Source organism: Pagrus major, chromosome 6, assembly GCF_040436345.1.
Source record: "Pagrus major chromosome 6, Pma_NU_1.0".
Classification (NCBI taxonomy): Eukaryota; Metazoa; Chordata; class Actinopteri; order Spariformes; family Sparidae; genus Pagrus; species Pagrus major.
The window spans coordinates 36,814,796-36,838,461 of record NC_133220.1 but is presented as its reverse complement, the minus strand read 5'-3'; the positions used below and the strand labels follow the sequence as shown (position 1 = coordinate 36,838,461).

Here is a 23,666-nt window from a genome sequence, read left to right as displayed (position 1 = left end):
CGACACACACTGGGGGGACGGACTAGACCTCTGTGCGTGTGTGACGCAGGGGTGTGTGCTTAATGGCACGGATCGCTATACTCTTCCCCCCCTTAGAAAAACTGCGCACCAGCAGACTTCCACTTTCTTCCTTTTCTTTCTCCATACTTCCATTAAACACACATTTGTTTTCCTATAGGCGGTTACTGTCCGTTCTGCCCATTAATAAGGACCTGGCTCCAGACGCAGGTGGTGAGTGGGCTGGGAAACCCAGAAATTCTTTATCATCACTTTTCTCTAAAAATGTCCATGAGGCGTTTCCTCTCTAGCTCATCCAAATCTTTGGCTGAGGGATAACAGGGCTTCAAGCGTGAAACATGAACCACCTTTCTCCCCTCTCCACTGTCCTCCAGTACAACATCATAGTTGACTGGTCCCACCTGAGCAACAACTCGGTATGGACCGAGCCATTTTGGGGCCAGTTTTGCCTTAAATGATTTTTCTGCTTTGGACAATGGATTGGACCGGAGACATACTCTGTCTTTTTCTTGAAAGTGCTGTTTCTCTGTGAGTTTTGTCAGAATTTATTTTTTGTCTTTGTCGACTTTTCATGAGGTTTCCCTGAGCAAATGCGGTGAGGTCCTCAAGTTTGGTCATTGTTTTGAAGTTGAAGGTGCATGGGGTGGCATCCTGGGCCTGGAGGATGACATCGGCAGGCCCTCGGAGGGCTCTTCCGAGGTTCAGTTCAGCAGGTGTGACACCAGTGGATTCTTGGGCCGCTGAATTTAGAGCAAAACGGAACTCTGGTAGGTGTATATCCCAGTGTTTGTGGTTCCCTCCTACATAGGAGGCAATCATTGTTTTATATTAGTTTGGGGATGGTAGGCTAAGGTGATTTTTTGTTTCAGGCTCCATTTGTCACAAGTGGCTTTGAAGATGGAGGAGGTAAACTGGCTTCCCTGGTCCGACAGAATATAGTTGGCAACTCCCCATCTAGTGAGCATTTCCTGGGTGAGTATTGTTGATATAGTTTCTGCGGTGGCTTTTCGTAGGGGAAATAGCTCCATCCAACGGGTGTAGTAGTCCACAAAAACAAATAGATATTTCCATATGAGCTCCTAGGAAAGGGGCCCATCAAGTCCACTCCCAGCATATCCCAGGGTTGGTTTACCACAGTCTGCTGCAATTTTCCGGCAATCTCAAATCTCTCCATATTTGGTCATCCGAGATCGGCACATCCTTTTCTTCTTCCCCTTTGACTGACAGCAGGGTGGCACAGGCTGGTGGTAAGTATCTAGGAGGGGCGGTGAAATTGTGAGGGGATCTGGACAAGGCATCTGGAACGGTGTTATTTTTTCCTTTACTGTATTCCACAGTGAAAGTAAATTCCTGTAGCCGGAGGTCCCACCGGGTGAGGTGTGCGCTGGGTCTTTGGATTTTAAAGACCGACAGCAGCACTGAGTGGTCGGTGATGACGGTGAAGAATCTTCCATCCAGGTAATAACTCCATCTTTCCAAAGCCCACACCACTGCCAAACATTCCTTCTCAGTGGCTGAATAGTTACGCTCTGCCTGGTTTAGGCTCCTGTCGCCATAAGCCAGAACTTCCTCCAAGCCCAGTCTTCTGAACCAGTACCGCTCCCAGACCCACGTCACTGGCATCAGTATAAACCACAAAAGTGTTTGGATGCCCTAAGATGGGTGGAGAGACCAGACAGGTCTTCAGGGTTTCAAAAGCAGACTGGCACTCAGGTGTCCACTTGAATTTGACTCCTTTACGCTTCAGCGCATTCAGGGGTTCTGCTAGCTGAGAGAAGTTCGGGACGAACCGATGGAACCTCTACTGCCTTTGTTTTGTCCGGATCCACCTGAATACCTGCAGCAGACACAATGTGAAACAGGAACTTGAGGGAGGTTTAGAAGAAGTTGCACTTCTTCATGTTTGCAGTCAGTCTTGCCTCTCTGAGTTTTTTGAAAACCTCTTGGAGGTCCCTGAAGTGCTGTTCCCTAGATGGAGAGTAGATGATGATGTCATCCAGGTAAACAAACAGATGTTGTCTCTCAGCTCTCCCAAGGTTATTTCCATCAACCTCTGGAAAGTTGCTGGTGCATTTTTGAGTCTAAAGGGCATAACCTTGAATTGATAAAGTCCAAACGGACAGGTGAAGGTGGTTTTGTCCCTGCTGTTCTCCTCCATCAGGCACTAGCAGTAGCCACTGTTGAGGTCGATGGTAGAGAAAACTACAGAGCCAGTAAGTGAGTCCAGAATTTCTTGTATAGTGGGCAGAGGGTAAGCGTTGGTGTATGTCACTGCATTAAGTTTAATGTAAATCACACAAAACCTGGGCTTCCTATCTTTTTTTGGAATGAGGACCACAGGAGACACCCAAGCCGAGCATGAGGGTTCGATGATGTTAGCTATCAGCATTCCCTCCACTGAATCCTTTATCACCTTGAGTTTTGCTGGGGAGACTCAGTAGGATTTTTGTTTAATTGGAATGTCCTGAGTGACAAAGATTTTATGTGTCAGTACATTGATTCGGCCTAATGAGGAGGTGTATACATCAGAATTCCTTTTCAGCAGGTCAGAGTGAAAGGAAAGCAGGGCCTTCTCAGTCCAGTCAGTGAAGTTGTTAGTGTCCTTTTCAAAACAACATTTTTCTCTGCTGTTGCTCCTGAACCAGTACAGATTCTGTCCCATGTCTATTTGCAGCTCACTGAGACTCAGGTAGTCCAGTCCCAGGACTGCCGGAAAGGCAAGGCTTTGAGATGAAAGTACTACCACTGGCAGAGTACAGGTATGATCCTGCAGTTTCACAACAACATGCTGCCATCCCAATGGCCATCGCTTCCCCCCGTCAGCCAAATACAAGGGTTCCTCATCCCAGGGTTTTAAGTTACTGTCCTCCTTAATGGTCCGCCACAACTCTTCATTCAGAAACATGTAAGATGAGCCGGAATCCACCATAGCCCTGCCATGTACTGAGCCAATGGTTATAGGTATGACCAGTTGACAAGGAAGTGGTCTCAAAGCAGAGAAGGGGAAATCTCTTGTCTGTGGCTGTCCATGTGACACTGCATGCATTGTAGGGTTACTGCTAGTGGATGGCTCACCTGATGATTGAGATGGGTATGTAGGCCTGGGATTCTTCCCTTTATGAGAAAAAAATTGTAGACAATTATATAGTGAATGGGATCCCTTACATCTCCAACAGAATGTCTGAGCAGGTTTCTCTGCTGCAGCAGTGAGAGGTGTGTGTGTGTGTGGTGGTGGTTGTCACTACAGTCTGAGACCTTTTGGTGGCGGGGGGTATTTCTGAATTGTGTCAAGCTGTATTTGCTTCTGTCTGTCTTTTTCCAGCTGTTGTCCGAGCCTCACCAGGGCATCCACCTTTTTAACCCTGTTGCTCCTCAGCTGGCTTGCCAAATGATTTTTTCTTCTGATATATCCGGTTTCCACCTGCGGCAGAGTGCTTGGTACATGTAAGTGAAATCCTGGATGCTTTCCTCTTCACCTTGCACTCATGTCCTGATCCGTTCCTCCAGTTCATCCATATGATCTTCTGAGAGAAATGCAGAAAGGAATTTATGCTCAAAATCCCTCCAGGTAGATGTTTCCAACCTCACCACATCCCACCAGTCGCAAGCTGTGCCATAAAGGACATTGCAAAGGGTGGCAAGCAGTTCCTCATCCATGAGGGGGTTCAAAGCCAGATAGTCCCGACACTGTTCCAGGTACATCAGAGGGTCAGTACAATCTCCCATTCTGCCAAAACAAGGAAACTGTAATTTAATTGGGCTTTTCCCCATTAACCTTCCTCTCAAGTCGCCCTGGAGAGGGGAGTCTGCTGGAGATGGAAAAGGCTCTGGACTGTGACCCAGTTGCATGGTGGAGTGCAGTCGCAGCCGAGCTTTGACCTCTGGTTGTAGGGAGGCAGAGGAAGATGGAGGTAGGATGGCAGCAGTTTGCACTGCAGTTGATTGCAATGCAGGGTGTGGAGTCCAGAAGGTTTGTCCCTTGACGGCACTAACTTCCTCAACCATACTATGCAATTGCTCATTAACTGTTGTTATTTCCTCCCTCAGGTGCGTGACATCGGCCACCATCGAGTCATTACATCACTGATGTCCTTAAGCACCTCAGTATGGTGATGATGAAGTCTCCACTTGAGAGTGTCTGTGAACTGCGCCCTGAGATACTCTATATGCTGTTTTAAGCAGTCCTTTATTTGCTGTTGTCCTTGCTCCTGTATTCCAGTAAAAGCACTTTTAACGGCAGACAGGGTGTTCAGCATTTTCTGATTATTAGTTTGTTGCTCTGCTTTCCACTGGTGAATTATTCAGTTCAGTTCTTTATTGCTTTTTTGCAGATCAGCCAAAGTGTGCTGTATGTTTGGGTTATCAGGAGGCTTTAACAGTGGAGGATCAAGAGTTTCACCCCCTGTGAGGTCCATGTCCAGTAATGATAAATTTGTTTTGTCTTTCCATTTCTTTGTCCAGAATTTGGATTCTCCATTTGTCCAGCAGAGGGCGGGGTTCCAAGGCTTTCTGAAGAGAAGAGTTGCAGTTGGCCTTCCTTACCAGGCGGTGGCAGGCTCCCTTGTAAGGCGAGTTCTTGGTTAAAGGTGGTGTGTTGCACCTGTTCCTCCTGGCAGCGACTCCAGGGAGAGATCTCATAAATCCAGCAACTCAGCCATTTCCCTGGCTTCTCTAAATTGTGTTTTCCTTTAAGTGGACTTTTGCATGGGGAATTAAATTTTTGTTTCTGATTTTCCCCAAGAGGTCTCCTTTGGTTTATTTTGAATGTCAAATAAATCTTGGTTTGCTTCAAGTGTGTGTTTTGATTCTGGAGGTCCCTTTAGGTAGGCCTTTATTTTGTGTCAATGCCAGGGTTTGGTTTTTGTGAACATAAAACTGGTTGTTAGCTACCAAAGGTCCATTTAGACTGGGGTGCCACTTTTTATGTAGCGGTTTTACGTTGCCGGGGTGAGAGTCAGAATATAAATCTGACAAGAATCATTTTTGTTTAGTTATACGTCAACCTTACACAAGGACTCATGTATTTCAGTGCATGGCCCCTTATTTAACAACCAGATATCAGCAGGCAATAAGAAACCCCCACACAAGAATTTAGCATACCAAAACAGTGTATTTATTACATTCAGTGCCCCAATACAAACCCACAGTTCAAATACCCCAAAAAGTGGCTCTTCTTTCAACAGATAAATCACTCCTCTTCAAGATCTCCCAAACAAACAGAAAAATAGTCAGTTTGAGTCTCAGTATCAGTTCAGTCAACAAAACAAAACCAAGTGACGCCTCTTGCCTTAAATAAACAACCTTTGAGATCTCCCAAACCAACAGAAAAATACTTGCAAACAGGGGCCAGCAAAATAAGACCAAGTGACGCCTCTTGCGTCAAATAGATCAACCATAGTAACACCAATTATAGTGACACTAATCATAGTAGCACTAATCATAGTAAGACCGATCATAGTAATACCAATCATAGTAACACCACTCATAGTTACACTAATCATAGTAACACCAATCATAGTAACACCAATCAAACTAACACCACTCATGGTTACACTAATCATAGTAACACCAATCACAGTAAAACCAATCATAGTAACACCGATCATAGTAACACCAATCATAGTAACACCAATCAAACTAACACCACTCATGGTTACACTAATCATAGTAACACCAATCACAGTAAAACCAATCATAGTAACACCGATCATAGTAACACTAATCATGGTAACACCAATCATAGTATACCAATCATACTAACACTAATCATAGTAACACCAATCATAGTAACACTTATCATAGTAACACCAGTCATAGTTACACTAATCATAGTAACACCAATCATAGTTACACTAATCAGTAACACCAATCATAATAATAATAATAATAACAAATTTTATTTGGAAGGCGCCTTTCTGGACACTCAAGGACACCGTACACAAAGGAGATAAAAGAATACATCTAGAATAAACATCAATATCAATAAATGAAAAAATAAATAAAAAACACACAAAATAAGAACAATTCCAATAGATTCAAGGGATGGGACAGGGCAAGTGGCATCAGAGGGAATAGGCAGTTTTAAACAGGTGTGTTTTGAGTTGTGATTTGAAGTTGGGGAGTGAATCAATGTTTCTGAGTTGGGGTGGAAGTGAGTTCCAGAGGCGGGGGGCAGAGCGGCTGAATGCTCTGCTCCCCATGGTGGTGAGACGGGCGGAGGGGACAGACAGGTGTATGGAGGAGGAGGATCTGAGGGAGCGGGAGGGAGTGGGGACATGGAGGAGGTCTGACAGATATGGGGGGGCGAGGTTGTGAATGGCCTTGAATGTTACCAGGAGGACTTTGTATTGGATACGGAAATTAACCGGGAGCCAGTGGAGCTGCTGAAGGACAGGGGTGATGTGGTGGATAGAGGGGGTTCTTGTTATGATGCGGGCAGCTGAATTCTGGACCAGTTGAAGTTTATGGAGTGATTTGTGAGGGAGGCCAAAGAGGAGAGAGTTGCAGTAGTCCAGGCGGGAGGTGACAAGGCTGTGGACAAGGATGGCGGCAGTGTGGGGGGTGAGGGAGGGGCGGAGGCGGTTGATGTTTCGTAGGTGGAAGTAGGCAGACCGGGTAATGTTATTGATATGGGATTGAAAGGATAGTGTACTGTCAAGGATGACACCCAGACTCTTAACCTGGGGGGAGGGTGAAACGGAGGAACTGTCAATAGTGAGTGAAAAGCTGTCGGTTTTGGATAGAGTGGATTTAGTGCCAATGAGGAGAACCTCTGTTTTGTTGCTGTTTAGTTTAAGGAAGTTTTGGGTGAACCAGGTTTTTATTTCAGAGATGCAGTCGGTGAGGGAGGTGGGCGGGAGAGAGGATGAAGGTTTAGTGGTGAGGTAGAGCTGGGTGTCATCGGCATAGCAGTGGAAGTGAATGTTAAATTTGCGGAAGATGTTGCCGAGGGGAAGGAGGTAGATGATGAAGAGGAGGGGCCCCAGGACAGAGCCCTGGGGGACACCTGAGGTGACAGAGGAGGGGGTGGATTTGAGGGACTTGAGTTGGATGAATTGAGTGCGGCCAGAAAAGTAGGATGTGAACCAGTCCAGGGGAGTGTGGGTGATGCCAATGGAGGATAGCCTGCTGAGGAGGGTGGTGTGAGAGATGGTGTCAAAGGCTGCACTCAGGTCGAGGAGGATGAGGATGGTGAGGAGTCCAGAGTCAGATGCCATGAGTAGGTCGTTGGTGATTTTGATGAGTGCTGTTTCCGTGCTGTGGAGTGGGCGGAAGCCGGACTGGAACTGTTCATACAGATTATTGTGGGATAGGTGAGAATGGAGCTGGGAGGCAACTGTTTTTTCGAGGATTTTTGAGATGAAGGGTAGATTGGAGATAGGACGGAGGTTGTCGAAGTTGGAGGGATCGGCGCCAGGTTTTTTCACAATTGGGGTAATGGCAGCTGTTTTGAAGGGTGTAGGGACAGTTCCAGTGGTGAGGGAGGAGTGGATGATAGCAGAAATGAGGGGGGCCAGAGAAGGGAGGCAGGTATAGTATACCAATCATACTAACACTAATCATAGTAACACCAATCATAGTAACACCAATCATGACAACACCAGTCATAGTTACACTAATCATAGTAACACCGATCATAGTTACACTAATCAGTAACACCAATCATGGTAACACCAATCATAGTAACACCGATCATAGTCACACTAATCATAGTAACACCAATCACAGTAATACTAATCATAGTAATACTAATAATAGTACTTTTTACGTTTATCGAGGACTGCTTTACAGTGTGTGTGTGTGTGTGTGTGTGTGCCCTCTTCCTGTGAGAGTGATTGGGGCTCACTGAGATCCATGTGTATGTGTTTGGATCCCCACTGACGTGAAAAAAAAGTTTAAATTAAATAAAGACATTTTAAATCAAGACTAAAGTAAAATACGACAAACACTTCTTATTTGACTTGAGTGTATAATGTGATTATACTGTAGGTTTAAGTGTTAATTTTGACATACAATGGTTCACACTGGAGGCATGCTGTTTAGTTCTTTTCTTTACTGCTTATGAACAGTTCTGATAGCACGTGGTAGATCTGATCTTTCTTCTTCATATCCTAATAAAACTACGACAGGGAGGTTGATGTGTAAAGGGTTTCCTCAGTGAGCAGATTGTATCTATAGACTTGATTTGACATACTGTAAATGCAGGATTATGTTAGTTAAAATAATAATTAATTGTATTTCCGTCCATAACATAGCCAAAGAGTTATCAAAGGTGTGAACAGTCCAAACTGATTTCAAAAGATATTAATACACACTTTTTAAAGCTAAAATCTTTCCTATAGCTGCTAAGCTCGACCGTGCGTCCAGACTGTTTCAGTTGTTTTTTTTTACATTTAAAACAAATCCCCAGCTATTTCAGTTGTTCAGGAGAATGGTGCAACAGTGTTTTGCTGTGAAGCTCCAGAAATGTTTAGTGGACTATAAATACTTTTCCTTTAAGATGTAGATTAGCATAATACTGTACTGAACATTAGGGGACACAATGAAACAGAATTGTCAAAGGGGCCTAAAAAAACAACCACAAGAATCAACCATCCCTTAAACACAGCCTACTACAGACAGATATGTGTACTGACACAATGTCTGTATTACTTGTGCTACTTCTATTGCTACCAGTATATCACATGACAACCACAACCCTCTTAACCCAAATTATACTTTACTAGAAAACAGCGTGGAAACCTGTTGCCTTAAACCATTTTAGTTTTTACACAAGCTGAAACTAAACATGTCTAGTCTTACCGACTAACCATAATCAGATGTAGTAGACATTGAGTCCAAGTTGTATGAAAAACTATTAGTTAAACATACAGAACATAAAATAAATTTACTGTTAAAAGACCTATCTTTTAGGTTACATAACATATCAAATAAGTTCCTGCAGAATCATCTTATTGAGTCAACACAATCCTCCAGTTTGTTTAAACACAAAGTTGAGGTTGATTCTAATGGAACTCCTTTGTTCCAACACTGGTACAAAGATGATACCACTCCTCACAAGTGTTTATTAAACTGTACTAGTGTGAGAAGATAAAGGCTGAATTCAATACTAAACTTTATCATGGTTAATAATGTTTTCATTATTGGAAAAACAAACAACCATGACTCATTATTAAAAGGTATTTAAGCCACACAGCAAGTTTCCATCATATATGTTTTCTTCAAACTATGAAAAAGAAAGGTCACAAGACAGTTTTAACCCTCAAACAATGCATACTCTGGGAAGACTACTAATATGCTATGGATCAGGACTCTACCCTCCCTTACAGAAAGTAAACATACTAAGGGCCCTATTTAGATGGCCTATGTCGCACGGTCTAAAGCACAAGCCGTTAGTCCATTTAGGGTGTGTCCAAGTACATTTGCACAAACGGCTTATAATCTGGGCGCAAAATGAGGTGCACTGCGCAAAAGGGTTGTATTTAGATTCTGAATTAGTCAATCTGCGTGTATTCTACCATTCCCTTTAAGAGCCCCATGCACCAGGACCTGGCACATATTTAACCATGGCCTCGTCTTCACTGAGGGACAGGGATATGGTCCTCGGCTGCTGGACCCTATGCCCCACCATTTCACAATCATTTGTCCCATCAAAAACTCTGTTTGACTGCATATGAAAAAATACACTGATATTTAACTGAGGAGGAGGGGGAGCGCTGCTGCGCATCCCTCTGTGTGTGCACGGATGTCAGTCCGTGGATAGGCACGATGGGTCATAAAAAGTATCGTCCTGATCTGACCTGCGGCGATCCTCTGGGTATCTCTACATTAACATGCACATTTGCGCACAAGGAACAGCTGATAAACTTCTTTGATTATTTTAAACACCTGACTTGCTGACAGGATCAGTTAATATTTCATGTTAATTAATGTTCTGTGTTCTTCTACACATCCAAAGGTCACACACCGTCCAGATTCATACAGTAAAATAGTTTGGAGTGAAGCAGCTGTCCTGATAAATCCTGAGATCCTGTCTTTATTTCAAAAGCTAATAGTTTAATTCTATTTTCTCTGGAGAGTTTTCTCTCCAGCTTTAAGTTTTGCTGATTAAATGTGCCACAATTTTTGTTACAGTGACATGACTGCGTTCATGAAAATTTTTAAAATAACTGGAAAGCAGCCTCTCAAATCATAAAATCAGAGCATATGCACGGTGTGAACCAGTCTGTGTAGGCGCATCTAATGCGTCTTTTAAATAGCAGGAAACAGACTGCGCTTTTGACTTTAGCCCAGCTTTTTGTTGGTCTATGCCACTGTCACTTTCTGCTGCCTCAAGAGAGCAAGCTGCCATCAGTGCGCCTGACCACACCTCACTTTACGACCAACATGCCCGGGGGCGCACAGGTGGGCACAAGTTTAACTGCTATTTCCACAACATGGGCTCTAGGTGTGACAATGACAACTGCATTGGTCTGAAACTAGCAATGACACTTGTGGGCTGTGCACCGCTTTGCGCCGAGCAAAACAGAGCCCATAGTAATCTGTGCTTAACATGATCATTGAGCTGCATATTTCATCTTATTAGTGCAAACAACTTAATTGATTTAGCAGTGGGAGAGGGTTTACAAAACATAAAAAAATAACTGCTCAAATTAATTACTTAATTATTAATTAATTAATACTAAATCTGAGTTTATAGGTCACAGACTTACCCTCAGTTCTTGTAGGTGGATAAAAAACATGTGAGTTGTTGTCACTGTTGATGGAGTTTAACCGCATATAATGGAAGATAGCAAGTCTATATGGCAGACCATCAGGACCACATTACTTTAGTCAGTTCACTGAACTTTCAGCAAAACCTAAACTTTCAGATCAGCCAAGTTATCACTTTAAACTTTAAAAGCTAATGGGTTAATGGGCTAATACTGCATTTGAAAACAAAACAACTACATGTGGACTTAAGACATTTTTCTCACCTCTCTCCACTCCTTGGTCCCCAGGCCCTGAACGTACAACACCACCACTGAGAAGAGAAACACATATGTACATGTTTTAGAGTTACTTTTGCACTTTTCAAGTAAAAAAATACAAATCTCAAAAACACAGCATATGAATTCAGAAATGCGCAGGTGAAACACTTTAGTACAGCAACTAAAGTGTCCTTCCTTTGATGATCATCTGCTCTCCTCTTAGTTTTCCTGTAATATTCATAATTAAATCTACAAAAAGCTAGAATAATAAAAAATTCATAAGAACATACATATTTACAAAATGTTCAATTACATTTTGTAACAGACAGAAAATTCTATTTCCATTAGATATGAATGAGCGATTAAACTTTAATTGTGCCTTCGAGGAAATCGTATAGCTGCAGAACAATAACAAGGTAAGAAAGTAAGGAAAAAACAAATTTAAATAATAATTGAAATGATTAAATTGGTGAGGTATTAAAGAACTACAGTAACTGCAGAAGAAAAGAAATGTGAAAAAACACCATCACAGATGCAGCTACAAAACACAGAATTAATCCCTCCTAGTGCTGAGGTTACAACAAAATCATCTCTTTATATACATCTGTATAAAGATAATAGAGTGTGACTGTGTGGACCCAACCCCTATCACAGTATTTAGACTCTGAACAAAAATTAAAGGTACCCAGTAAACCTGGCTGCTCTCTGGAACTTCCTGCATTTGCCTTTCTTTAGTTTCCAAGGTACAGTAAGACACAGCTACCTTGTAAAAGCTTTTTACTTGTCGTTCTAGACACTTTGGGCTCTATCTTATGCTCGGCGCAAAGCAGCACACAGCGCAGCACAGGTGTCATTGCTAGTTTCAGACCGACGCAGTTGTCATTTTCATGCCCACCGCCCACGTTGTGTAAAAAGCAAATGTATTTGCGCCCACCTGTGCGCCCCGGGGCATGTTTGTCTTAAAGTGAGGTGTGGTCAGGCGCACTGATGGCAGATTGCTATCTGGAGGCAGCACAAAGCAACGGCGCCATAGACCAACAAAAAGCTGGGCTAAAGTCAAAAGTGCAAACCTGCTATTTAAAGGACGCATGACACCGGATCACACTATTCATACACTCTGATTTTATAATTTGAGAGGCTGCTTTCAGTTATTTTAAACATGTCACTGTAACAAATATCATGGCACATTTAATCAACAAAACTAAAAGCTGTAGTTATAAACTCTCCAAAGGAACCGAGTCAGGAGTTTTAATCAATCAGTGAAGTTTATCAGATGTTCCTCGTGCGTGAAATGCGCATGTTAATGTACAGATACACATATGCTTTCTGCTGGAGGATCGCTGCAGGTAATGTCATTAATATTTTCCTCATTAAAGACATATTTCTCCCCTCTCATCCCACCGTTATTGATCGGGATGATACTTTTTTATGACCCGTCCTGCCTGATCCACAGACTGAGATCCAAGCACACACAGAGGGACACAACAGCGCTCCTCCTCCCCCTCAGTCCTCCTTTTGAACTCATTAGAGTTGGCATGGGCAGTGCAACCCAATTGTCATAGACAACAAGGATTCAAAGAAGGTAACTGTATGCTGTTAAAGTTACAGAAAAAAGATTCAATCAGATTACTGATACATTTTGTAAAAATTGCTATTATTATCAGGTTACAATTTTAAATGGGACTGCCAAGTCACCCAATTCAGACTTTTTACATGCTCTTGTCCTTTTTCATTTTTCTTTCTTTTTTGTTAATCAGATTAACAACTGATAGTGACATTAAGAAAAGAAGAAACTGACAGCAGACATACAAGAGTAAGCAGCTCTTGCAGCAGTGTCTCTCCCTCTCCAGGCAGGAGTGACAGTGGTTACTGTGGTTGTGGGAATGCTCACGGTCGCTCTGAAACTTTCTTGCGATTCCCAACGAGAGGTTATTGAGATGATATGCTGATGCAAAATCATAAATTAATGGACTCAGTACTACTGCGTTGGATCATGGCCATCTTCAAACTGGGCCGTCACACACATGACGTTTCATGACAGTACCTTTATTGGTTGCGATGCTATCATGCAGACAAAAATCTGTCCACAGACAGACACATTGATGTAGTGCTGCCAGAGCACACCAGAGCACCGTTCCACCACTTTTTTCTCCAAGTGAGAAAATAAGATGTTATCAGTTTGTGTAATCCAGTTGAAAATCATATACATTTTAAGCGCTTGAGGATCCAATCAGCACTAAAGCGTCAACAACAAAATAAAAAAACATGTTGACATTTAAGTTGTGCTTTCCCCAAGTTTACAGCTTGCTATTATTAATAGTGAAAAGGCAGCAAAATATCCGTTCATTTTGTTATTGTGAAAAGCAACGATAAAAACAAAACCCTGACAGATGTTTCACATTATATCCTCAACATGATGAAGTCAGTCTAACCTTTAACCATGTGGTCTTTTGTAAGTGAGTAATGTATGTAAAGGGTACTTGACCTTCAAAATGACCCATAACTCAACCCTGTGCGTGCACGTTGCACGTATACGTGCATGCACGTGGAAGCGTCTTAGGTGCACCCTGGTACTTAAACAAATAGCGCTACACCCCTGGACAGACCTACTTGGCAAAGTACTCAAAACTGATTCTGTGGTAGTTCCTGCAGCAAAACGTGTCTCCAGGACCACATTTTACCATGAAGACACACACAGACTCATAATGTCAAAACAGCCGACGCTGTCGCAGCTGCTGGTGATCTTCTAATTCATACCATAATGTCTGGAGGTTGGCAGGTATGCTGATCAACCAAACTTATTCATCATTGACCATCATTATTGACTTAGCATGATTATTAGGAAACCTGCAGTGGGTGATGTCACAGAATGTCTACTCATAAAATGCACCAACGTCGTAGAGTCTCTCTCCAAAATATAACAGTTGGTAGCCCTGATTAAAATACATTTTAACATAAAGAACAATATACTACCATGCACATGTGCACATTACAACATTTCACAAGTCTCAAAACTCGTAAGTGAAACCAGAGCTAACCTTACTGCTGCAATTCATTATCATGGCCTCTGGTGAAAAAAGTGTATCACATAGTGAGTTTCATCGTTATTTTTGTCTATCACGATACAGTGCAAATTATTTATTTTCACCTGTCTTTATGTGAATATTCGGTATTAAAGTAATCCAAAAGTAATGGAACATAATCAAGATACATTACTTTATTATTGTGATAGTTGGATTAAGTTACTGACTGCATTTTTTGAGTTCATCAGTAACTGTATTGGAATACATTATTAAACTATCCCTCCCAACCCTGCACATAGAACTACATACTTTATATTTACAGAAAAAGAAATTCAAACTTATCAGAAGAAAATACACACTGACTGATTGACTGACTTACTGATGATTTTGCTTTTTGTCAGTGCCCACAAGAACAACAATCTCTTAGGACCAAAGATGGAGGCTCAACTACACACAAAACAAACTTTCAAAAAAGAGAGGTGTTGGAACCTTACCACGTGGTCCTAACAATAGAGAGGCCTGCATGTAAACCAAAAGCATAAAATGCGGCCTCCACACACTAACGAAGCCTGAAAACAAAGAAAGAGCGCCAACCCCAGCCTTCAGTAAGTCACACCTGGTTGTTACATTTCCCCCCGATTCAAAACTCTCTTCTCCCATTGGCTGAAAGCACGCCCTTTCTGCCGTGACAGCCATGATTTCCAGAGAGATTAAAACAGCTGTACGCTTGCAACTTGCCGCAGACCCAAGTAATGCTTTCCTGGAAGCATCAGCTTTCTCTTGGGCAGCTGTTACTGAAAGGGAGCACCCAAACATTTGGATTTTACCTTTGCCTCGGCCACAGTCTTCAACCTTGCTGGACCAGCCACAGACTGCTTTGTGTCTAAGAAACATGGTACGGATCCAGAGGAGAAGCTGCGTAACCCAGCCTCTATATTCCTGCAGAAGGAAGACCTTCCTCAGGGAAGCAGACCGCCACTGTGCCCCGTTTTCTTTGCATGTGTCAACAGGCCATTGCAGCAGCCAACGCCATTTGTCCACGACGAGGAACGAGCTGGATTAATGAGGCTGCCAGACACGCTAATCGTCACAAGTGAGGCTTAGTTTAGTGTTTGGGCAGATACTAGAGATTTTTAGTGTGTTTTGTATGCTTTAAGTTACATTTGTTTGTGAGTTTGTGGACTGCCGAGTCTGATTTGCTGGTTTTGCATTGTAAAACATTGTGCTTGCTGTTAGCCTTTTCTTTGTGCTCATCAGAGCTGATTTGAGCTTTTCCACTTTGTGGACCTAATTTTGAGCTTTGCTGCCGTGTGAGCACATGCTACATTTCTATCAAGGAACAAGGTCCAGAGGTAGGTGATTGAGATCAAGTTTGTTCACCGACTGCTGATTGATAGAAGAGTGAGTATTGTGTCTCTCCACAGTTGTTTCCTCCTCCTTGCTGCACTCCAAGTGTTAGCTGTTTTTTCTTGTCTCTTTTTCTCCTCTCTTCACGTACACACATTGGCGTGTAGAGGGCTGATTAAAGGCACGTGTTAGGTTGGCAGGCGCTGTTCTGCCATTGTCTCATTCGAGTCTCACAGTCACCTCCACTGACCAGCCCCTGGCCCGTTATCTTGCCCAGTGTGTTTTGTGGTAACAGCTGGTTGCGATGGTCAGTGCTCGGAATTATTTCCTTCAATGTTCCTTTCATTTTTAATATTTAATCGATTTTTACATTTAAAGAGAACATCCTTTTCTTGAGACTTTTTCCAGTCTATTGGTCCCTGCTATTGGTCCCTGATTCCAGGGAGGTGCTCCATATTATAAATTTATATTAATATTTCTTCTTATTATTTTTTAATAATTACTCTTAGTATTATCACACACACACAGGAACTTTCAGCATCTGGTCGCTGTGATTCAACTGACAGCTCAGTAGGCTGTCCAAACACTCAGGGACTCCTCCGACCTCCTCAAGGTTAAAAGCAGTGCATCACTTCCAAGAACCACTGCTCCTCTTCCTCCTGCTGCTCTCGGCCCAACAAGAGTTTTACTGTGCAGTTTGTACGGAGTGGATCTATTATCATATCTGTCTGGAAATGATCAAACTGACATTAACAGATCAGAGAAAATGTTGAGAAGAAGTGACTTTGGTTCAGTGAAGTTAGTTTAGTTCCTCTCTCCTCCTATTCGCTAGCCTCCACCCGTTCGCCTCTCTTTCTACTACTCCACCATTACTTGCCTTTAACTCCTCCTCCTCTCCTCCTCCCTCTCCTCCTCCTCTGCTTCTCTCCAATCTTGTCTCTTCTTCTCCTTTTCTGCTCCCGTCCCCTCTCTTCTCTCCACTTCTTTCTCCTTTCCTCTCTGTTCCGCCCATCTTCTCTCTCCCTCTCCTCCTTCTACTCCTCTTCTCTCCACTCCCCTCTCTTGTCTCCCTATCCTCCCTTCATCTCATCTCCTCTTTCTCCTCTTCTTCTTGACAGTCTTCCTCTCCATTCCTCTCTACTTCCCCTTCTTATCTTCTCCTGTCCTGCTCCTCTCTTCTCTCCCTTCCTGTTGCCTTTCCTCTCTATTCCTCCTCTCCCCTCTCCTCCTCTTCACTTCCCCTACTCCTCTTGTCTCCAATCCCTCGTCCTCCTCCTCCTCTCCCCCACATCAAAGCAGAGCATGATAATAGCAGGCAGTGTTAAAAAAAAGCCTCATGTTTCTGCCTCAGTGGGACAGGAGGCTAGTCGACCACAACGACCCAGCCACCAGGAGTACCAGTACAGCCGATTCTCTCTGCTCTCCTCTTCAAAAGAGAAAAAAAATCAAAGGAGGCAGGGACAGTAAAGAAAAACAGGGTCAAGCTAAATAAATAAATACTGAAACAGAGAGTAAGAGGCAAGAGGCTGAGAGTTTAGGGACGGTTGGCTAACTGAATCCATTTGGGAGAAAGAGGCTGTGTGTGTGTGTGTGTGTGTGTGTGTGTGTGTGTGTGTGTGTGTGTGTGAGTGTGTGTGAGAGAGAGAGAGAGAGAGAGAGAGAGAGAGAGAGAGAGAGAGAGTGGTGTTGTGAGAGTATGGCACGAACAAGCATCCATCCATCATGGGCACAAACACATGCGCTATGTATGTTCTTTACAGCACTTCTGAAACATTTACATTGCATGCGTGTCTGTGTGTGTTGTCAATGCATAGTATTGTTGCACATTGGCACTATGGGGAAACTGAGGCTTGAGGATATCATATAAGATGACATCTGCCATCTCTGGATAGCCATGGTATTTTGAGAGTGCAGAGAAACAGAGGCTAATAGAACATAGATGGACAGGGCAGGATTACGAATGTGCAGGTCTTCTTCCAAAAGAAAGCTAGTTGGTAGTCCTGCATAGCTAGTCATATCTCCACAAAAAATGCCATCATCTTAGGTAGGGCTAAACCCAGAATGCAGGGACGGTGCTTCTGCAAAATATTTTTAAGAGGGAACTTGTTTTGGGGGGAGTCGACCCTCGGGATTAAAATGACTTAAAGCTAACAGATGCAAGCTTTGTACCATTAGCAACCAGGTAAATTTTAGTAACTTGCCATTTTCAATGTGTATGCTGCTAGCTTAGAGGTTGTTTTTGATGTTTCCCATAAAAAATAGGGATTTTGAAAGTAGTGAAACACAGATAGCAGGAGGAAGGAGAATGCCTACCCTAATAGACACCCAATGACACAATTGCTATACAGTACAGGTTGTTTCAAGTCAATTTATAGAAATGTAAATCAGCCACTTGTAAAAACTGCTTCTATAGCCACCAAGATGTTGGCGGATAGAGTGCCTGTGTATTCGATTTAGATGTCAGTATTTGTTTAACGTAGAGTAATCGCAGTCATGTAACTGCTATCTTTAAATTTCTGCAAACATCTTTAACAACAATGGTAGTTCTGAGCTATCACATTCATGGTTTCAGTCAAACATCACTCCATCTTACAGTACAGGCAGAACGGTGACCAGGCATAAGACTGATGTTCTGAAGTAATTAGTTTGAAAATAAACTGAATGAATGTGCACCAGGACAGAGAAGATTAGGCACCTCACCATAGAAATGGACTGGAGGTATGCTTCCTAACCCCTGCCTGAATTTGAGTTTGGATGTTCATTTCAACCTTAATTTATATGATTTGTTGTGGGAACTTGAGTTCTCAATGGTAATTAGAGGAAAGTATTTGTGAATTTGGAAATAACTTAAAATGCCCACTCCTATTTGGTTTATCACTCTCTGATTAGTTAGGAAAAAATACTGCAACAAGATAAAAAAAGTTTTTTACTGCACTTTCTGCTTGTGCTTCACTTTGTAGCCCTCAAACTCACATGAGCATTCTGAAAATGACAAATTACACAGTTTCTGATTTGATCAATTGACATTTTTAGGCAATTTCAGCTATTTAGTTAAGGGTAGCAAACATCACTGTCACAGTTATAACAAACTAATGTGGGATGTTGGTAGGAGACAGGGTTAGGCATTTCTCACCCGCAACCATTTTCTTTTTTTACTTTCTACTCCCTGACTTCTCACCAATCTAAAAGAACATCCCACTACGTCTTGATGGCAGGACTGGATAACCAAACCAGTCAAAGTGGGCAACTGCTTTAGGTGCCACAAAAGCCTTCTCTCCTAATTAACTGTTAAATGGGACTATGATATGCACACTAAAGAAAAAAATCTTCAGTATTTCATTATTTTAGCTTATATCGTGCTTACAAGGCACATATTTCAAAATGTATTTTGTGGTTAAACAGTTTTCTGTTACAAAAATACTTGACATGATGGACACAGGGAGAAGCGGGAATTCTGTGATTTTTCTTGGTGAATAGTGGACCCTCTGATGAAGCTCCTCTCTGAGACTTGATTGTGGAGGAAACACCTCACTGTCTACATCATCAGCAGGACAACAGTGGGAGCTGACAGGGACTACAGTACAGGTGAAACTGACCATTTCAAAGTTGGAGAAAAATGGAAAGTGAAATTTAAAAAGGTACTAACAGATTTTTGCAAAATGGCTTCATGTGACATGTTTCCTTAAGGGTTACTTGGGGTTGATTATTGAACTTTTAAATATGCAAATGGCAGGAAAGGGTTAACTGACCTAGAAACCAGTTTTGTACTCCAAGGGGTTGAATTGTGCTCCGTGTGTTTAATTTGATGCACTTACTCGCACATTAAAGGTCAAAAAGGTCAGTTAATTTGGAGCTCTAAAGAAGACCAACATGGCCAACTGAAGGAGACAATAATGTTAGAGTAACTTAGAGTAAAATGCTCTAACAACACTGGTTATAATGCAGAAAATGGGTTATTGAGAACTCCTGGAGGATCATTCTGAAAAAATTAGATTCTATATTTCTGTGCTAAACTTCAAAGCAGCAGTCAATTGAAGGTGGTTTGGGCCCTTTTAGTGTGGAAGCAAAGATTTGTGTGATGGATTATCAATGTGAGGAGAAGTCCATCAGAAGGAGCTTTGCCTCGTCAGTGCTGCACCTAAAGCATGTGAGCAGACGAGAGCTTGAATCACAGATCTAATCTCAGACATTTCTACGGAGATGAAGGTCTATCTGAAGCCCAATGCACTCAGCCTCTGCTAGACTGTAAACACCCGCATCCAGACTCACTGCAGGGAGACTTTATTAGGATGCTTTTCTCAGAGAAAGGCAGCCTGGTCCACTGTCAGGGCATCCTCTGAGTCACTATCAAACAGCCAATCATTTCCTCTACATCAATGTTTATAAAGAGGTGGAACTCGGTCGCTTCGAAAGGAGATCTAATGTGCAACCGTAGCCCCATTCACACTGCCTTGAGTGCGGGGATCCTGTGCCAATTCTCAGCATCCTCCTCTTTATGAAAGTTTCAGATGCGGCGAGGGGTGAAATTTCACTGCGGCTCTGATGCGCCTCCAGAGGTAGTATCAGAGGCGCAGCAGAGATGAACCGGCATCTGTGTGAATGGATAAGCCGGCGGCGTGGAGCAAGGCCTGCCGGTCTGATGGTGTTCACTGTCTGATAACTGTACAGGTCCTTCACTCATCAAATAAAAGAGAAATGTCCCACAAAGCAACATTACAGGACCAAACAACAGTAACATAGTAACTGGTCGTGTCTTTGGCAACTTATATGAGGGAAAAAATACCGCAGTTATTCATGGAGAAGTGTCTGTCCTACTGACTCATTATTACATTTCTGCCCGAAAAACAGCGTCTGTCCCCGGCAAAAAACTTTAACTCACCAAGTGTTTGTCTCCTTCACTATTGTGTTGTTGTTGTTGTAGTTACTGTCTTGAAAAAAATCACTGCGACGTTCAGCCCTCCTGACCGAGACTTCAGTTAACTTTCCCCCAGAAAACAGCCTCCCTCCCCGCGAGTGAAAGAGTCAGACAGCGTCCTGTTTACTGATGGCGATAATGTAATTATGTAATTTAGAGAAAAACGTAACTTTGTCACTTTCCAGGATGCATGGTGGGTTAGGATCTCAATCACAACACATTATAACTGCATCCATATGATTATAAACAGTCAGCGTGTACATGTTTAGATTAACAGGAGGACACTGGGAAACACGTTGAAGAAAACACACAGCTGCATCATCATGACGTGTACCGTCACGCCTCTTTTGGAACCTCGGCACCGGCTTGCTGTATGAATTAACACCCTGGTGCGACTTTATGTTGGAGCTGCTTGTTTCGGTGTGAACAAACAAAGGTGGAGAATTGGCGAACCTCCGCTGCGGAGATAATGCAGAGTCTCTGTGTGAAAAGGGCTGGTAACTCTGCCTGTTAACCCCCATCATCAAATCTAAGTTATCTGACTATGACACAAAACGACATCAACACAAAACCACCACAGTGTTGAGCTGATAATAAGTCCCAGCTGATTATGAAGAGCTCCTGAATGCAGCGCTCTTGGGAGCAACATTCACATTTGGATGTGACCTCTATAAAATAAAGAAAGTGAATATAGACTTGCAGTGAAAGGCTGAAATTCAAGCTGATTTGAATAGAAAGTCCCAGAGAGCTGAGCTGAAAATCAGACTGAATTGCCATTTCACTTCCATTATTCAGTCTGACATCATTTTTGCCATTTTCTGTTTGGCAGAGATGGGTACAAAAACATCAAAAAGTGTGTTGTTACAAATTACAAATATTTGTTCATCAGCAGTATCAAGACAACATGCAAAACACTGGTATAAGGGAGAGTTGTGGCTTGTCAAAACAATTAGTGGCCTAACTGTGTTACTACAATGTGAGGTGACGCACTGCAGTCCAAAAATACTTTTCCCCATAAGATGACATTGTGAAGGAAGTGGCTGTAAAACAGTGGATACATTTATTTGAGCATCCCAACCCCCCATTTCACTCAGAATTTGAACCATTCTTTCCGATAACATTTGAAAAGTCTAGCAGTGCTGCACAATTGAATTGATATATCAGTTAGCCAGCTGCTTTGATGGAAGCAACTGCCATGCATGGCCCATAGAGCACGCTGGGTGGCTTTGGTTACTCAAAGTCACCACTGAATTACATTGAACATTCACACACAGGGATGTACTAGTTTCACTAGTTCTTTCAGATGACAGTAAAAACGCTGTAAATAATGGTCTAAGACCTCCAACTTTAAAGGAACTAATTGAATGTGTGTAGAAGACAGTACCATTACAACAGGGTGTGATACAGTACAAGCAAACCGTATCTCCTCTGTGTACCCCCTAACACTGAAGTCCTTCCATCTCATCCCATTATTTTGACAAATAGCAGTTTGATGTCAAGTCCACATGGAAATTGTGGGAGCAGCTGACTTAATATTTTTCACATCTTAGAAATATGCAGTTTCAGTTACGCTGAGATCAGACTACACAGCACTGAGAGACATGGCAGACTACACATTGGACTGATCAAACATAGCTTGCTGTCATGAACAACTTACCTAATCAGGAAGGAAGTGCTAGTGACAGATTTCCATTCATTTCCATCCATGCCATTATTGTTACTGCACCTGATGAGCGCCTTGCATATGAATGTATGGGTGAATTGCATTGTCAAGCTCTTTGAGTGAACAGTAAGACAAAGAAAGCTCTACACAGATGCTGTCTGTTTAACATTTAGAATCTTTAAACTTTGTGAAGGAAGATTTTTTTTTTAAATGTACACTAGCTAGTTTGTTTAGTACTCATTTAGTTATGCAATATTCATCCTCCTTGTAGCTCTTTTTGGTCTCTAACAGCTCCTAAGGCAATATTCTGACACTTTAGCTGTAAAATAGTCATTTGACCCAGCGCCGCCCCTCCCTACACGCAGAACACGCGCTGTGCGTAGGGCCCCACGATCCATGGGGGGCCCCATTTTGCGCAAGGGGGCACATTCTCTGCAAATGCGCAAAGGATGCGCATCGCTGCCGTGAGGCGCGCGTAGAGCACCAAGTCAGCCCGAGGCAGGAGAGAAAAAAAAAAAACGAGTAATCTGACACCGCACACGTTGGCGCAATGATTGACAGCACGCAGCATCTGACCAATCAGCGGTCAGATGCGCCGACAGGCAGTTGGATGCAGGTGGAGAGATGGCCTCCAAACGGCAATATGAATCGGGAGAAAGCAAAAGAAAGACAAAGTCAAAACAAGAGGAGGAACACCCCAGCTGCTAGCCTGCTAATCATGAGACAGAAGAGAGGATAATTCTGGACTGGAGATTAAATTTTCCAGCGGCCCTGATTATCATTTATTGAATGTCTTGTTAACTGCATATACATTCACCTCTGTTGAAAAAGGAGTGGTTAATTGACCAGTTGGTGGTCGTATGTTGGCTCAGGTTTATAGCCTATCAATCTATGCTATCAATAGAAGTTTTGGGCTATTTTTATGGAGGTAAAATGTCGCCATCTCTTGGTGAATTTAAGATAATCCTTTATTTGACCCACAATGGAGAAATTTAAAGCGTTGCAGCAGCAAACAGCAGTATAGGAATATAGAACCTAAGTACAAAATGTAAAAATAAGTATATAAAAATATTTAAATATAGAGGTATCAAATAGCGGCAATAGCTCAGTCCGTAGGGACTTGGCTTGGGGGCTCAGATGTGGCCGGTTCAAGTCCCGCTCGGACAAAAAAAAAAAAAAAAGTATGATGTGAACTAGTAATGGAGAATACTAGTTCACATCCTGGGCATTGCCGAGGTACCCTTGAGCAAGGCACCGACCCCTAACAATGCTCATTGGGCGCCGCCTTGTGGGATTAAAATAGTATAATAAAATCAAATCATAATGAATATAATTATTATTTGCATTAATTTTAATCTTTGTGAGGCTAGTGTTTACATTAATTTCATTGTGTAATTTACCATTAAGACCAAAACAAATCTTAATAATCTGCTTGTATGATGGATTTCTTGTCATAACAGGGTCAATGCTTAAGTTTGTTACTAAGGGTGACACGGAGCCAGCGCCCAGTACGTCACAAGGGCCATCAAGCACCATGTCTACTGAAGCAGCCTGCATCTGTAAAAGGCTTGTTCCATTGTTGAAAGAGGCTGTTCATTTGATTTGTTCCTACTAATAAAGGTTGTAAACCTAAATGGCCTTTCATGATACAGTCATTTTGTAATGTGGGGGGGGGGGGGGGGGGGGCAAAATAAAATTCTGCTTAGGGCCCCAATTTGGCCAGGGGCGGC

At 42.6% G+C, this 23,666-nt stretch overlaps 1 protein-coding gene across 1 annotated transcript in view; it reads right to left on the bottom strand.

Moving 5' to 3' along the window:
• LOC140997979 (copine-9-like) overlaps window positions 1-23,666 on the bottom strand; it is a 325,346-nt gene that overhangs the window by 260,065 nt on the left and 41,615 nt on the right. The window contains exon 3 of the mRNA XM_073468074.1: window positions 10,995-11,041. Within this exon, the coding sequence (XP_073324175.1) occupies window positions 10,995-11,041 (47 nt within the window). The remainder of the gene's footprint in view (window positions 1-10,994; window positions 11,042-23,666) is intronic.